General features: G+C 44.1%; 1 protein-coding gene across 4 annotated transcripts in view; it reads right to left on the bottom strand.

Moving 5' to 3' along the window:
* Nucleotides 1–390: 390 nt before the first annotated feature.
* The window catches only part of PASK (PAS domain containing serine/threonine kinase), a 68,978-nt gene continuing 51,324 nt past the window's right edge, over nucleotides 391–18,044 (bottom strand). For 3 of the 4 annotated variants that reach the window (XM_072618797.1, XM_072618795.1, XM_072618796.1), the window contains exons 10-18: nucleotides 10,913–11,091; nucleotides 8,975–9,142; nucleotides 7,635–7,760; nucleotides 7,350–7,484; nucleotides 5,869–6,068; nucleotides 4,424–4,557; nucleotides 2,832–2,981; nucleotides 1,804–1,853; nucleotides 391–776 (exon numbers count right to left, since the gene is read on the bottom strand). In XM_072618797.1, coding sequence (XP_072474898.1) covers nucleotides 1,831–1,853; nucleotides 2,832–2,981; nucleotides 4,424–4,557; nucleotides 5,869–6,068; nucleotides 7,350–7,484; nucleotides 7,635–7,760; nucleotides 8,975–9,142; nucleotides 10,913–11,091 — 1,115 coding nt within the window. In that variant the 3' untranslated portion in view covers nucleotides 391–776; nucleotides 1,804–1,830. Of the gene's footprint in view, nucleotides 777–1,803; nucleotides 1,854–2,831; nucleotides 2,982–4,423; nucleotides 4,558–4,669; nucleotides 4,763–5,868; nucleotides 6,069–7,349; nucleotides 7,485–7,634; nucleotides 7,761–8,974; nucleotides 9,143–10,912; nucleotides 11,092–18,044 lie in introns of those variants that run through there. The other variant, XR_011969174.1, reaches the window with a different exon arrangement.

Here is an 18,044-nt window from a genome sequence, read left to right on the forward strand (position 1 = left end):
TCCCCTCAGTACCATATCATTATCACAGAGGTAGCTTGGGATGTGTCCCTGACCCCTCAGTGTGGTGCAGGGGAGAATGATGGTGTTGGAACTATCTTTGAGCTGCAAAGCAAAACAAACCCAGCCCAGTTCTATAACTCAAGGAAATATGAAACGGTTCAGCTATCCTGTCTTGCTGAGAGTCTCCTAAGTCTAAAAACAGTGGTGTGCTGACTCCAATGAGAAAAATTAAATGGATAAGGAAGGCTCGTTGTCCAGACAAGGCTATCCCATCATTTCCCAGCCAGTAAGGATCCTGAGCCTCAGCTGCTTTCCAGGCCAGGATTCCTCGTATCAGACCACACTGTCCATCTACGCTACTACCCTCCAACTAAATCACACAGTCTCGAGTCATGTTATAAAAATCAATTTACTGTGTTTATCAAATTGTACATAAAGCCTAGGCAATTGAGTTCTGTTTTGGAGGAAATTTAGAGGCCTGGAACCAGATTGCAAATATGGACTGCATCCTCAGTCATTTCATAACATATTCACTTGTAAACACATTCCTGAAAATGTGAGGAAAATTTTAGCCTCAGCATTGAACTGCCAAGGTATTAAATTTTCCTTCTCCCTAAAACATATATGCACATTTCTACTATTCAGTTCAATGAATTTTAATTATTTTCTCTTACAAAAAGTAACAGACTTCAAAGACATGGGCTTGTGTGTTCTTGAGGCGGCTCAGCTTCATCTCTGAAGGACACGTTTTGGGGCTACTTTAGCCACTGGAATTCCTAAGCATTGTAAGGAAAAACAGGTTTACTTTTCAAGTTCTAGAGAAAAGGGAATTCTTAGAACATAGAGAAACAAATCAATCTTAAGAGGTAAATGTCACAAGCTTTCTCACTGCTACGTGTTGTTCTTTAAAGCAAAAACCTAAGACAGAGCTTTCCAGTCTTACTCTACCAAAGAAAACACATTAGCAAATGGGGACCTTCCCAGGAAGAAAACTTCAAATGGCACCATCAACGAGGAACATCTTCTGAAGGGAGGGCGGATACTTCTTTGTTGCTATCTATAACTACAGGCAGACATTGTACCTGGCTGTGACCCTTCCTTTTTAGTGACATTAGCAGAAGGCATCTCTCTGTCAGCAGTAATTGTTGTGCCCCTCGTGGGCATACCACCAAGCTCTCCCAAGAGTTGTAATATATAACAGCCACATTTGTGCCTGAAGGTACCAGCTGCCCAGCAGTTCGCACACCATGGGTCACTTACCTTGCTCAGCCCTAAGTTGGAATTGAAAGAAAAAAATCCTAGAAATGGTCTGGTCAGTTTTAGGCCTACAATTCTATGGAGTTCAAACATCTGCCTCTCTGATGGGCACAGACCACATGACATACACAAACACACAAGTGGTGGAAGGAAAGGATAATGCACAAGCATAGCTAAAGTCCTCCATGAAAATCCCTGTCACAATATCAAACTTCACATTACAATTGTTCATTTCAAATTCAGACGAGGACAATTTGAAGATTAAAAACCATTCCATAAACTCTGAGGATGACCATATGGTGGGTGTTTGGTAGATTAGCTCTGGAGGGCATCAAAGTTGCCAGCCTCACACCCTGAGGTTCTGAAAAAGAAGGCGATGAAGACAGTGAAAGAGCCCAAAGCTATTTCTCAGCAGTAAATATGGCAAAGAAAGTGCAAGTCATGGGGTGATCCCTCGGCAGTGTCCTCTAAACACAGGAAACAGCAGCAGCTCTGCACTTAAGAAGACACAACCAGTCTACTTTGAGATTCTGAGTTGCTACTTACTGTTTCATTCAGTCTTCTCTCTCTCCTCTAGGTTGAATGAACACTACTTTCTGAAATGAAAAGACATAGTTATTAAAAGCATGCAAATTAAAACAATGCAGACCCTGCAAATTAACCAAGATGACAAAAGCAGAACCAATTAGTGATGGAAAAGCTGTAGGAAGGCAGGCATACTAACAGACTGTGCACCAGTCTAACCAGGATGGATTTCAACTTGATATGATGCAAGAAAAATGCCTACACTGTTCATGCTCTTTGACCCACATGTTCTTGTTCTCTCTCTCTCTTTCTCTTTGCCTCTCTCTCTCTCCCCCCCAAAATATTCATCACAAGACTCTTCGTGTCAGCAAAACCAGAAACCTAGTGGATGTCCATCAATGTAGATTAGCTAGAAAAATTGGGGTATATAAATGTAAAGGGATATTTTATTATTGACCAGTAAAAAATGAATGAGGAATTCAGAGGAACATGGGGATTACTCCCCCACCCTGAACCATGTAAATGAAGCTGACATGGTAAGTCACTGAAGAACTGCTATCATGAGCCCCCACCTCAATTCTCCTTGCAGAGGGAAAAGGGCACTAAGATGTGGTACACAATGTCAGATGCAACCACTGCATTTGTTATTTCCACTTACTCATTTTTCTTGGTTACCAAGAGTGATTTAATGTAGGGAAGACAAGAAACATTTTTTTCCGTGAATGACAATAAGCCAAAGACAAGAGACATCAATAAAAGATATTTTTTAAAAACTAAGTTACACTTCTATATTACCTGCTCACGTTGACCTCAAACACAATTGTCCCATGTGTTAAACATATGAGTTTTATTGCTTCCAGTAAGAATTCTAGAGAACATTTTGTGGATGGTCTTTAAAACATGCCTGAAATTGCCACAATCTTTGCAGAGCCAGCAAAGTTTGTGGAGCCTCACTTAAGGTGAATCAATGCCAGCTATGTCTGGGACTGTGTGTGGAGCAGAAGCCTGCCCCAGCAATCGATGAGTCCTCCTCCTGCCCTGCCTCTTACCTGGTATGGCAGCTGAGTGATACACATCATCCCATGAATAGTTAGCTAAATTCACAGGCTGGATTACCCAAGAATGGTGTATCAGCATGTCTAAGGTCATACGCTCTTCTGGATTACGCTGCAGGAGCCCAAAGAGGAGGTTCAAAAGGTCTAGGGAGAACAGAATAGGATCACACATGCAGCAAGTTTCTACCAACAACAAAGAGGCTTTTGTGCCTCCTGCTCCAAATCCCTCTTCAGGTCGCCCAACCTTCAAACCAGAGACTTTCTGGAGACCTCTAAGCCCCTTCCCATGTCTCAAAATGTCACCAATGATAGAGGAGAGGGAGATGGACGGCCAAAGAGTCAGTGATTGAACTGGGGATGTCAGGGCAATGAGCCACATTAATGAGCAGGGGCTACAAGGCACAAATACGGGGAGACCAGACAGTTGGGTCACCCAGCCTACCCTTCTGTTTCAGACAATGCAGCAAGGGATGCTTTAGGACTTCAAAATTAACTTCAGATGACTAGGGAGAAGCCTTCAACAGCCGTATTTCCCTTTAGTCACCTATCATAGAGCCATCATGCACTGTGATCAAGGCTCTTCTCTCAACCCCATGCATCTTTTCAGTCTGAATAAGCTCAAGGGAAAAGGAGTCCCATGTATTTACCACCTTCATAAAGCACAACAGCGGAATTTCTGTAGAACTCTTGCCTGGAGGCAATGCTAACAACCATGTTATAGGTTAGCTCAGGCTTTTTACTTGTGTGTGAAAACTATTTTTGAAAGGACATGACTGACCAACCCACAGAATATTTAGTATCGGTGTAATACCAAATCATGTTCTAATGGAACCTCTTTTATAAGCCACCAAACTACATGCTGAAGCCTCAAGGGGGACATTCAGCTCTTGTAGCACTTAGTGAACAAATGTGTTCATCTCCTCTCTCCTTCCTTTTCTCATGTGCCACACTTCCATCTTATGCCTTCTTGGCCTGCACATTTCTAAGGTGAACAACACTAATCTTGGGGACCTGTTCTCATGTGGAAGGCACACCATGCCCTGGATTAAGAGAGTGGCGCTTCTGTGGCTGGCCACTGGAGATATGGCTACCACATGCGGCCTTCCAAGGGTCCCCACATACCCAGGATTTTTCACAGAGCTTCTCTCCATCCCAAAGGAGGCTTTTCACAGAGAAGAGCACATCCTCCCAACTCCTTGTTCTCCTTCCTACCCTTCTCGAGGGACATCCTATTCTCAGGTTTCTCATCTCTAGAGAGTCATATGAAGTGGCCAGCATGTGACATCTTAAGAAAGGACGTTCCCACAACAAGCCACTGACCTAGCTCCGCCCAATGTCTAGGAAAACTACCATTCTGCCTCTAACATCAAGAAGCAAAGAACTGTGCTGGCCTTGAAGAGTATCTTGCTTCATTACTTTTTGAGGACCACAATTTTGGGGTCAGAAAATTAGAAGACTGAGGAAAAGGGAAATAAACAGACTCCCCCAAGAAGGAGATAAAGTGACCCACCACTTTGGAAGAAGAAAGAAAATGAAAACATGGAAGCTTTTAAGAGAGGATTCAAGATGAAATGAAATGCACTTACCATCTGAGACCGAAAAAGGAGGGTGTAGTACCGCCTCCAAAGCCTCATCCAGCTCATTGAAAGGATTCTCTTCAAACATTAAAGTATAGAGCGTAACCCCAAGGGCCCACATCTCCATTTCTGGTCCTCGGTAACTATTCAGAAATAAGCAGCAGTCAGTAACATGTTCACAGGGACATTCCAGCCATTAGTGCACACTCCCTGGAGGGGGCCCCAGGCATGCAGTCCCTCCCCTGGCAGGCATACCTGCATGAAACTGGCAGGAAGAAGCTACCTGTGGGTTACTGCTATCACTCACTTGCTCCTTAACAACAGGAGAAGACAGCCTCAAGACTGTACCTTAAGAGGAATGAAGCAGGCCCTGTAAGCATGGGTCTTACCCCCATGGTATTTATTCATACCCTTTGTGAGAATTAAGTACATCTGGTGGTGTTATGACCACAGGAAAGACAAATGCTTCTCTATTGGGAGGAAGCATATGTCTTTAGTACTCAGCCCCCTCTTGTTGAGATAAAGTAACAACATTTTACCATTCAGAGGGAGGACAGGAATCTAACTCAAGAGATGCTGGGCTCAGAGCAGGGCTGAGAATTCTGGCCAGCCTAACAGCCTTCACAGAGCAGATTCCAAGTCAGCCAAAGCCATCTCACTGCCTTGTGGATTCCTAGCCCTGACACACTCAGCCTGGATTGTCAACTGATGAACCTAGGCCATTTGGTGCCTTGAGTAGCACTAGGAATTTCAAAGATGATGCAAGGTGACTTGGGGCAACACCTCATGAGTCAGGGTTTTTTGGAACAAGCTCCTGGACATAGCTCTATAGAGATAAGTCTGTGACATCATGGTAAGGTTAGTTTTCCTGTGCGGACCATGGAATCAGTCTAATCCTTGTTCACGTAACAGACCAAATTCAGAGATAATAGTGACACCTCCTCAGGACCTCAGAGGAGATGACCCTGGGGAGATCCAAGTGTGCCCTGTGGGCTCACAGCATCCCCAGCGCATCAGAGGCCCCAGGCTGGGAATCAGACAGCCCTGGGACCAGTGCCCCACAACTCTCCTTCCGTTGCTTGGTGAGCTGCACCATGCATAGAAGGTCCTCAGTTTGAGAAACAGCAGGAATCTTAAATGTGAATCCCCTACATTAACATAATTTTCTGGCCAGATCATTAATATTTTATCTTTTGAGTGAACAAACTGCTGTCATTCTACGTGCCCATATAATTATTCCTTCATAAATCTAGCATTCTCTCCACCGATCTGCAGAACAAGACACCCAACATTCAGTCACTTCGGATCCTCTTGGTGAAGGCCGCCCTGCATCTGAGGCGCTGGGCTCAGAGCTCCTCAGTCTTTGATTCCCCTCCTTATCCTAATGGAGGCCCCCCTTGGGTCCTTTCCTTAGCCAGCCAATGGTATGGGCATTGAGACAAGAGGAAACCTACGAGTGTCCCATGAGGACTTCTGGGGAGCAGTACTCGATGGTGCCACAGAAGGTGTAGAAGGATTTGCCAGGTTCCATGTAAACCGCCGAGCCAAAATCCACCAGCTTAACTGTGAAGTCCTCCGCAATGATGATGTTTTCATCCTTGATGTCTCTGTGGATGACGTTTTGGGACCGGAGGTAAACCACTGCCGACACCACCTGAAACACGGGGGGGACAGGGGTCGTTCTCATGCAAAGCACATCTGCTCTGCTACCCAGCCAGCAGGAACAAAGAAAGGGGCTTTACACGGAGGAAGGGGGCATCACATCAGGCCTGAAGCCTGCTCAGATGCATCTCATCCAAAAGCCAAGAATGTCAACCGATGATACTCAGGAGTATGCTGTTGCTAGAGATCTCGGAGGGTCTGACCTCACAGCCCCAAAGCTCTACAGACTCTGGGCTTGGGGGGGGGAGCGGGGGTCACTGCCTCTTCCTCTCATGGGATGCACATGTTGCTGTTGTCTGAACTGGAACAAGTAATGAAATGGGAAGAAAATCAGGGAAGTGGGGGGACAGGGTTTAAATGAACTCAAGTTTGAAATAGAAGACTAAAAAATCAAAAGTCCAATGTATGGACACCTGAGAAAATCTCGAAATTTAGTCAGCGTTACATTGTCCACACCATTTTCAAAGTTCCAAATAATAAGCATTCCCTTAAAATATAGGCTCCATTTTAGAAGTATGGTACAGGATGGTAGCTCTTACTTCAAAACGAAGCAATAAACACCATACACATATATGTGTGTGTAAATGTATGTGTATATATATATATATATATATATATATATATATATATATATACACACACACACACATATACATGTGTATCAGGTATGTAGGTGTGGGTGTGTGTATATGTATGTATCTATCTAAACAGTGTCTTTTAGTAATAATTGGATAACTTTACACCCTTCTGTCACGTGCAATATGTGGGGATATCTGTCTTGCTTTGAAGGAAAAAGAGTTTTATAACACAAATATTCTTGATAATTGTCTCCCCTCTCCTGAAGTCCCTAAATCTTCACTGAGAGGAGCAAGGCCCCCTTACTTTCTTAACACTACCTGTTAAGAAAGGGGGAGCTTCAAGATACAAGCACTTTTTCTTTGATGTCTTCTGGATGATGGAAAGGCCCAATAAGCATTATTGGTCATGACAAACTAAAGACTATATGGACTCTACTTGTCTGGGCTGCCACAATCCACAGAAGCACCCAGCAGTTTAGAGTTAGAGGGGACCTCCCAAACCATCCACTCCAACTTGTCCCCTGCCTTTGTGTGCACACCCCCAGCAAGTAAGCAGCTCTTCAGCCTTAACCAGTTCAGAATCTGTCTTCCGTGTGGTGCACACATCCCTCAGAAGGCCTGAGCTTTGGAGGCAACATACAGACCCACCCATGGATCCATGAGCCCACCCTGACCTCACACAGGCCAGTTCTCACTTGTCTGAAGATGTAGCTGGCCAGGGGCTCGTCCAAACTGGGGTGGCTGTCGATGAACGTGAAGAGATCCATACCAGACCCATGTTTCTCCATCACAAGCTGGAAAAATCCTTCATTTTCAAACACATCTATCACCTGGAAGGAGAAGGAGGAGAGCATCCCACCATGACACCAAGCTCCCTCTTTCTAACTCTCACTCATCTTTGTGTAACTAAGGATTTGTGTCACCACTGCCTTTCAAACAAGTGATGTGAGACCATCAAAGCAGAGTTACTGGGCACATACCTTAATGATGTTGGGATGCTCCATCCGTGACAGGATGGCAATCTCTCGAGTCACTTTTCCCAGTTCTGGGTCTATCACCCAACAATCCTCCAACACCTTCTCCTTCCTGATAAACTTGACCACAACCTAGACCGAGAGCAGAGGCAAGAAGAACGTGAGGAGCTTCCTTTACCCCTTGCTGCTTCAAGCCCTGTGAACGCACAGCATAAGTGTGCAGACAAGCTGACGGAGTTCTGTTACTTTTCAAATTGGAGGCTTTTAGCATTTGATTTATTTCCTGAATCTTTCAAAAAGAAATTTAAAGTAGCAATGAGAATTAGAAAGTCACACACACGTATGAATCTATTTTGTTGTTCAGTCATTTTTCAGTCATGTCCAACCCTTCATGACCTCATTGGGGTTTTCTTGGTAAAGATACTGGAGGGGTTTGCCATTTCCTTCTCCAGATCATATTACAAATGAAGAAACTGAGGCAAACAGGGTTAAGTGACCTACCCAGGGTCACATGGCTAGTGAGCACCTGAGGCCAGACTTGCACTCAGGTCTTCCTGACTCCTGGCCTGACCTTCTTTCCACTGTACCACATAGCAAGACTATATATGTGCACATAAATATACATGCAGTGTACATATTAACACATATATCAACAAAACAAATCTTTGCATCTACATAAAACCAGATGAGAAGGCTGAGATACCAGAGGCCCCTTAGGTTTCTACACCCTCCTCCACCTGTTTCTCAAGAGAAAAAATACTTCATCCCTATTTAAAACATATTAACCCTATGATTTTTGCAAAATACTCTGAAAGCTTTTTCAGTTAAGTTTTTCAAGTTGTTAAATCCTAAACACTTGCCACTCCTCAAAAGGAAGCCAGTAATCTGGTACTCACCCTACCTGACCTAGTCCAATATGAGCCTGAGGTAGGTCCTCCATTAATTTTCCATGACCCAAAGAGGAAACAGAGCTTCCTGTGAAGGTGTCCCACTCACAGCTCAGTTGTTCCTGAACAGACAGTGATCTGTCTCTGCCCAATCACTCAGAAGCAACAGAGGTGCATTTACCCATTTCGGGAGGCACTCAGAAGACTCTTGAGGCTTACAAATAGATTCTGTCACACCAGCAGGCACATTGTGAGACACAGCCTCATTACTGACTCTGCTTAGAGCCATCTTTTCAATGTCCTGCCATTTGCTGCCTATTGCAAGACAGATGGGAGGTCATGCTGGCAGACCACCATCAAAGGACACAAAAGACCATGCCACAGGCAGAAAATATTACTACTAGGAGCACCAGGCGGAGAGGCCTAAGTCCACTCCACACCCACCAAGGGGCTCTTTACCTCCTGGTCTTCTTTCTTGTTCTTAGCAATCCAAACAAAGCCGAAGGCACCACTGCCAATGGGTCTCAGGGTGGCATAATACTTCGAATATTCTCCATCGTAAGCCTTCAGTCCTTCTAAGTCTTTACTCCGGGAGGATTCATCCAAACAGTCTTTTAGTTTTTTCATCTGGAACAGAATGAAACAGGGGCCGCAGAGGCCATATGGTGAAGTGGACAAAAGCAGTAGCCAGGCCTGGCCTGGCCCAGACCCCAAAAGGGGCACTGAGTGATCTGTTCCTTAACGCATCTGAAGCCAAGATGGCCACCAGGCTACAGAGAAAAGGATCAAGTCTTTCAGCACCAAAGCAGACATACTTAAAAATCAACAAAAAATCTCTCTTATGCCTGACACCGTACACAAGAATAAAGTCCAAATGGGTACATGATTTAGGTATAAAGATTGATACCATGAATAAACTGGAGGAGCAAGGAATAATGTATTTATCAGATTTATGGAGAAGGGAAAAATTTTTGACTAAAGAAGAGATAGAAAGCATTATAAAATGCAAGATGGATAATTTTGATTACATTAAACTGAAAAGTTTTTGTACAATCAAACCCAATGCAACCAAAATCCGGAGGGATGTAGTAAACTGGGAAAGAATTTTTACGGCTAAGCTCGGGGATAAAGGCCTCATTTCTAGAACATATAGACAACTGACTCAAATGTACAACTATACAAGTCATTCCCCAATTGATAAATGGTCAAAGGATGTGAACAGGCAATTTTCAGAGGAAGAAATTAAAGATATCTATAATCATATGAAAAAATGCTCTAAATCACCATTGATTAGAGAGATGCAAATCAAAACAACTCTGAGGTACCACATCACACCTATAAGATTGGCAAACATGACAGAACAAGAAAATGATAAATGCTGGAGAGGATGTGGGAGAGTTGGAACACTAATTCATTGTTGGTGGAGCTGTGAGCTGATCCAACCATTCTGGAAAGCAATTTGGAACTATGCCCAAAGGGCTACAAAAATGTGCATACCCTTTGACCCAGCAATATCACTACTAGGACTGTATCTCCAAGAGATCATAAAAATGGGAAAGGGTCCCACGTGTACAAAAATATTTATAGCAGCTCTCTTTGTAGCTGCCAAAAACTGGAAGTCAAGGGGATGTCCATCAATTGGAGAATGGCTGAATAAATTATGGTATATGAATGTAATGGAATACTATTGTGCCATAAGAAATGATGAACAAGAAGACTTCAGAGAGGCCTGGAAGGACTTATATGACCTGATGCTGAGTGAAAGGAGCAGAACCAGGAGAACTTTGTGCACAGCAACGACCACAGTGTGTGAGAGTTTTTTCTGGTAGACTTGGAATTTTGTAATAACGCAAGAATTTATTTAAAAAAAAAAAATCCCAGTGGTAGTTTTCTAAGGCAAAATGCCTTCCACACTCAGAGAAAGAAATATGGAAGTCATTCGCAGAATGTAGCAGATCATGATTGTGTGTGTGTGTGTTTTTGTGTATCATGTTTTGATTTGTTATATGATTTCTTCCATTTAGTTAAGTTCGACTACATAGCATGACTATAGTGAAAATATACTCAGTAGGAAAGTATATGTAGAACCCATACAGAATTGTATGCAGTCGTGGGGAGGGAGGGGGGTAGTGGGGGGGATAAAATCTTAATTTTATGGCAGTGATTGTAAAACATTAAAAAATAATAATAATTAAACTAAATTAAAAAAAAAATCTCTCTTGCCTCCTCCTATGCAAAAAAGGAAAGGAAAGGAACATTCTTAGGCCAACATGAACTCACAGTGGCAGACCAAAAGATAGACAGCACTAAGTGAGACAGAGGAGAGGCCCTACCAAGACTGTTTGCCCCAGACTCTGGGAGGTCAATGGCTGGCCCAAGAGGACATCAGATACCTACTTCTCCCATGCTGATCATAGGCTCTTCGAATAAGGACTGAGATGAGGAGCAGAAGCTGGAAAACAGATACTGGGCCCTTCCTATCGAGCGATGGCTTTGGAAGAAGTCTTTTACTATCCAGCAGCAAAACAAATCTGCAGGTCCCTTTAACTCCACGTGCTTTATCTCAAACTGTATACCTAAAGGAGGGAGAAAAAACACGAGGACACAGAGGCATCAGACAGTATAAGAAAAGGGAGGAGGCCAGGAAGCATGACCCCCATCACAGGGCCATGTGACAGCATCAGCACTGGACACCCCTGGCACAGATGCCAGACTGATCATGGCCTGGTGACCAGGACTGAAAAGAGACACAGGCCAACAAGGGAGGAGAGTAGGTCAGTCAGTCAGTCAATAAACCTTGATTAAGCTCTTATTATGTGCTGGACACTGTGCTATGCATGCAAACAACTGTGTACAAAGAACACGTGAGAAATCATCAACAGGAAAGGCACTAAAATAACTGCAGTTTGGGAAAAGCTTCCAGTAGAAAGTGGCATTTGAGCAAGCTGGAGAAGCCAGGGCCAGGGGACGGGCGGCCAGTGAAAATCTCAAGAAGCAGACAATGGAGTATATTGTTCAGGAAAGAGGCCAGTGTCACTAGAGTATAAAAGGGAGAATGGGGTAAGGAGACTGGAAAGGTGGATGCCAGGGGTAGGTTAGAAGAAGCTCTGAACACCAAACACAGGATTGGACATGGAACCCTGGAGCTGATAGGGAGCCCCTAGTTTTACTAAGAGAAAGGAAGAGAAAAGGATGACCTAGTCAGATCCACACTTAAGGCAGGCAGACCCACCTGCAAGGCTACTAGAAGAGACCACCAAGGTGGCACTGTCAGGAAAGAAAGGGGGCATGTGTGGGAGATGTTACAAAGGAAAATGAGCAAGCCAGAGCAATAGCTTGGATCTGGAAGGTGTAAGAGAGAGAGAGAGTGAGAAGTCCAGGGTGAGTCTCAGGCTGGGAGCCTGAGGGACCAGGAGGATAGGGGGAAAGAGAGGAAGATGGAGAAAGGTAAATGAAATTTTGGATATGCTGAGTTTAAGACGTCTGTACAAGAGGCAGATGGAGATGTGAGACTGGAGGTAAGCAGATACGGATACGTACCTACGGGGTTACGGACAGGTAAGTAGATTTGAGAATCATCAACGTAGAGATATCTGAATCCATGAAAGTGAATGAGATCAAGTGAAACAGTATAGAGAGAAGAGGAGGCCAGGGCAGAACCCTCCGGGACACCTACGGCTGGAAGGAGGCAAGGGGAAAGAGGATCTTCTCCCCTCACGATTATCCATTTCCAGCGAGGTTTCCCAGGGCACACAGAGAGCAAGAAGCCCAACTCTTGGGGAAGCTTTCCCCAACCATGCCCTCTCTCCCAGTCTACAAGGAGAAGGCCACAAGACTGCCCCCCTGCCCCTGTTTGGGAAAGGAGACAAGAAATGCAGGCTTAGCACTATTTTCCAAGTGCTTTTAGCAAATTAGTTATTAATGTGCCATGTGTGGCAAACAGCAAAACATCTCAGAGTATGGGGACTACTTGCGGGATGGGAGATACGCCAAGCATTTTCTATTTTCAGAGGATGAGAATGAACTAAGTTAAATTCCTTCAAGGGAGGAAAGAGCAGAGGAGAGGTAATAATGTTGACTGGAAGGAAAATATAGAGGGAATAAATCAAGTCAATACAAATTAAAGAGGGAAAATGTTCAAGACGACTTTTCTAAGCGCCAAAAACCTTCCAACTTTTCAGAGACAGGGATGAAGGGAGGGAGAGGGGAAAGCAGAAAAAAAGGATTTTTATTCCAGATCTTAGAACATCACCAAACCACACAGAATATCAGCACAGCACAGAAAGTCCAAGTTCACAGAGCATAGAACATCAGAGAAGGAAGGGACCTTAGAACCTAATCCAGAGCAAATCAGAACATGAGCCATAGGATGGTACCACCAGAAGGGACCATACAGCACTCCAAGGGCCCTGGGAATAGGCCAAGAACACCTCTATTATACCAAGGTTCAGAAATGGGTCAGCCAAGGGGCATCCTGAGGACTTCTTTCTTTTTTTCCAAGCAGGATGGTGGCTTGAATCAGATACCTGCTACATGTGACATGAAATTTAGTTCCATCTCTGCTCCTGACTATGATCTGAAGCAAGACCACTCCTCTTGCGGTCTCGGGTTTCCTCATTTCTAAAAAGAAGACACAGCAGCCAATACTGGCACAGTGGACCTTGGTCCAAGTGTCAGCTCCTAATCTAGAATGTGATGGCCTATAACAGGTTGGACAAGTCATTTACCCTCTTGTAAAAGGAGTAGGTCTGACCTCTAAGGGCCCAAAACAGATGGTCCCAGGAAGACCCTGGCAGATACACTTATGAAGACAAAGACTGGGAGAATGTCATTAGGACTTCTACAAAGGCGGCTGGAGCTCTCTGACCTGTGGCCCTGAAGTCTCTGTGGACACAGACACACGCAGACACACACACACACACACACACACACACACACACACACACACACACACACATGGCTGAGGAAATCCTGCCTCCCCATGTAATCCCTCCAAGAAGAAACAGTTTTCTCCCTCTGGAGGCTTTGGAAAGCATGTCCTCATACTCTACTGAACACAAGTGGAAAGCAAGATGAGGGTTGGCGGATGCCTAAAATGTGTGCTGTGCTCATCCAGAAGGAGCTCAGTGATGCTACTGAACTGTAGTGATCAGACCTTCACAAGTCAGCAGTCTGGTTGGAAGTCATGTACTGATGACTCTGAAATGAAAAACAACCTGACCTTTCTATGTTTCATTACAAGCCTAACTATCCTCTTCATTGTTCTAAGTTCAGCAGAAAATACCACCTTCTTCCCACCTGATGACACAGCTCTGTTCTAGCCTTGGGAACCAGCTAAAATAAGACAAAGAATTCAAGCTTACGTCTTTCCATCTTGGCCAGTTCAGCAGTTATGCTCTCTTTCTGTATCACCAGTATCTCGAACAAGGACGGGGCATTTGGGTGGCAGCAAATTCCTGCAGGATTCAGCTGCGGCTATGTCTGCTTTGACTGCTCCTCAGTTAGTGGGTAAATGGCCAAGCCCCGACAAGTCAGGACCTCTCTTATCTCTTGCCTAAGTCCCAGTTTGAGAGTCCTACCTCCTACCCCAGTTCCTCAGCAATCCCCCCAAGGATGGAGGCTTGTCCCCGAATAATAGCCTCTCGTAGTTAGGATGCAAAGCCCAACAACCCTGACGTGGACTGCCGGCCAAAGCCTTGGCCCTAGACACCAATGCTCTACCATACATGCTCACACCTCAATATGGAGTCTCCATGGACGGCCCTTGGTATCTAGGATTTGGGGATAGATTTCCCTGGTGGGGCCACCTTAGCACTGTATACATCATGTATGTAGACAAATATCTCTAGGAAATAGGAGTTTCTTGAAGGCAAGGGATACATTCCGTGCCTTTGTTTGCATTCCCAGAACTTAGCAGAGTACCCGACACAGGGGTTTTATAAACACTTGTTGGCTAACTCGTAATTTGCTATTAGTTGCTAAATTCATGCTTGTTGAGGAGTTCGGCTTTATGATGTTCCATTGATGCTCCCTAAACTAGAAAGCATCCAACATCTTACCCCCTGGAATGCCCACTCTCCTCTTAGCCCCTTCCACTTCCAGATAGTCCCAGTGTACCTGAAGGATGCCAGGAGAAGGCTGGAAGCCCACTAGGCAGCTGTCATTTTGTAATCTAGGGCTGCCTTGTGTGCTTCTCTAGGTTTGAGACACCAGATGACATATGAATTGGGAACCCCAGAGGCCAGAAGAGGAGAACAGGAGGGGAATCAGCATTTCTTTATACATGCTATCCTATCTGATCCTACAACACCCTGAGAGGTGTTATTATTGTCTCCATTTTACAATTGAGGAAACTGAGGCACAGAAGAAAATTTGCCCAGGACACACAGCTAGGAAGTGTGAATTCAAGTCTTCCTGACTCCAGGCCCAGTACATTGTCCATGGGGCCACCTAAGATCCAAGTCATGTTTTTAACCTCCACAACCCTAGACAAAGAAAGGGGTCTTAGCCTGGTCATTTGTGACTCCAAATATTCTTGAAAAAATGTTACTGCAAAAATAAGCTTTGTGTCTTTCATTTCTCTAAGAGAGCTGCTGGCTTACCACAAAAGGATTCATTTAGGGAATGTCTGCTGTTAAATGGTAAGGAAAGTGGACCAGAGAATCTTAGGATTTCTTCTATCCCTCACAAGTCCTATCAATCTTCCACTAAGTCACCAGCCATTAGACTAAGCTTTAATGTCCTTTAAACATCTCCACTGCGCTGTCCCATCAGCATCTCAAATTCAACACATCCAAAACAAAACTTATTATCTTTTCCCTGAAATCTACATCTCTTCCCAACACCCAATTCACTGCTCTTACATCATCCTTCCTTCAAACTGACACTTTGGCTTCAATGGAATTCACTGCTTGTCCCACTTTCAATTTAACTAAACATTTACCTATTATAGATGTGCCAGGTACTGTTCTAGGCTCTGGGGCTACAAAGACAAAAATGAAACTACTCCCTCCCATCAAGGAGCTTCTACTCCCCGTTGATGAAAGACAACATGTACAGGGAAGTCAATATAAGATCACTTCATCAAGGAAAGAGCCCTGAGAACAGGGGATACTGGAAAAGGCTTCTTTTCTGGAAGCTAAGACCTGATAAGGGCCTTGACAAAAGCACCCATCTTTTTTATCCCATTAAGGCTTTCGAGAGATTGGGATGAAAAGGAAGCGAATTCTAGATATTTATCAATTGAGATAGAATCTAAAGTCAAGAGTTCCGGACTCCAAGTCCAGAGATATACCTACTATACCAAACTGCCTCTCAGACGCAAAATAAATGGAGGGTTCAAAGCTACAATGGAGGGGGGAAGAAACTCAAATAAAGGACAGGACCACTGTGAAGGGAAAAAAGGAAGGGGAAGGGAATAAGCATTTACCCATACCTCCTATGTACCAAGCACTATATGCTAAGCATTTTACAAACAAATATGAGCTCATTTGATCCTCACAATAACCCTGGGAGGCAGATGCTGTTAATATCCTCATTTTACAGTTGAAGAAACTGAAGTAAACAGAGATCATGTGACTTGTGAGGACAATTAATGTTGAAAAGGCCAAAATATTCAACTTTTATTTCATCTCCTTGCTCTTCCAAAGAGAATAATAGAATGAACAGAAAATATATGGCTAATAGGAGTTGAAAGTGAAGATAACCAATCAAGCAACAAGCATTTATTAAGCACCTACCCTTTAACAGGCACTCTGCTACATATTGAGCCCACAAACACAAATAATGAAATGGGCCTTCCCCTCTTGGAGCTTCCATGCCACCAAACCCCACAGGGGGTCATGAAGAGTCGGACACAACCAAACTGGCTGAACAATCAGAGAGCCAACAGGTATGTAAATACATGTAGATTTACAGAAGAGTCAATACAGAGTTAAACACAACACAGTTTATCAGGAGAGACCTAGTAGTCGAAGGGTCGAGAAACTCTTCCAGGCGGTGCTTTAGCTGCATGTTATGTAATATAAACCACCAGAAGCCATGAGAGTTAGAGATATTCCCACCTGGTGCACATGAAGGGCAGCTTGTTCTGTAAGAAGGCCCACATTTGTGTTCATTCTAAGGAGGCACTGGGTCAAGATGCCCTCTGGCTCTGAAAAGAAAATATGTACTCTGAGGTGAGGTTTTACTTTGGGGATTTGGAAGAAGGTCCATGTGCCAGATGAGACTCTGGGAAGCCTAAGGAGCCCTCCAGCTTTGAAAATTCAGGTGTTGGTGCTTCTCTCTCTTGTAACTATGTATTATGCAATGGTCAGACAGTTGGATCTGTCTGTTGATCTGTGCTGTATATATTACTTATGGTCAGACAGTTAGAAACTCTGTCTTTACTGATCTTTATTTTTCTTCTTGTTGATACAATATTTAAGAGAGAGATTCTATAAGGCAAAGGAGAGGAGGGACATGCATGGGGAACAACATGTGTAAAGGTCTGGAGGCTGGAGAGGAGTGTTCTGTGTGATCTTCAGCGAGAAGCCAGTTTGACAATGCGTGCGTGAACCTCATTGTCAATGTGTACATCCCTGGAAAGTACACTACCAAGGTCAGTGAACTTATCCACAGCATTCAAAACTTCTCCATTTGTTATAACAGATGGTTCCACATATGGATGGTGTGGTAGTGGCTGATGGAGCACCTGTGTTTTTTTTATGTTAATTATTAGGCCAAAATTAGCACAGGCAGCAGAGAATTGATCCATACTTTGTTGTATCTCAGCTTCAGAGGCTGCATTGAGTGCACAATCATCTGCAAACAGAAAATCATGCACCAACACTCCCTCCACTTTGGTCTTGGCTTGTAACCTTTTCAAATTGAAGAACTTACCATCAGGATGGTAGTTGACCTTGATGCTGTGTTCATCCTCATTGAAAGCATTTGTCAACATGGCTGAAAACATCATGCTAAAAAGCATGGGAGCAGGCACACAGCCCTGTTTCACTCTACTGGTGACTGGGAAGGCAAAAGAGCTTTGTCCATTATCCAGAACCCAGGCAAACATGCCATCATGAACTTGATGTACAATATTGACAAACTTCTCCAGGCAATTCAAATTTTGACATAATTTTCCATAAGCCCTCATGACTAACAGTGTCAAAGGCCTTGGTCAGATCCACAGAGGTCAGACCTCTGTTCTGCTCCTGGCATTTCTCCTGGAGTTGTCAAGCAGCAAACACCATATCGACTGTTCCTCAGCCCTTTCTGAAGCCACACTGGCTCTCAAGTACATGACCTTCTTCCAGGTGAAGGATCAGTCTATTAAGGGGGACTCTAGCAAGAATTTTTCCAGCAATGACTAAGAGAGAGACTCCCCTGTGATTGTCGCAGGACAATCTATTCCCTTTACCTTTACAGAGATGGACAATGGAGGCATCCTTGAACTCCTGGGGGAGTTATCCTGGGGGATAACTTCCTTTTGCCATATAACCTGGAAAATTTCAGTTATTTGAAGTAGCATGATATCAGATTCTAGGGC

This window comes from Notamacropus eugenii, chromosome 6 (assembly GCF_028372415.1).
Source record: "Notamacropus eugenii isolate mMacEug1 chromosome 6, mMacEug1.pri_v2, whole genome shotgun sequence".
Lineage (NCBI taxonomy): Eukaryota > Metazoa > Chordata > Mammalia > Diprotodontia > Macropodidae > Notamacropus > Notamacropus eugenii.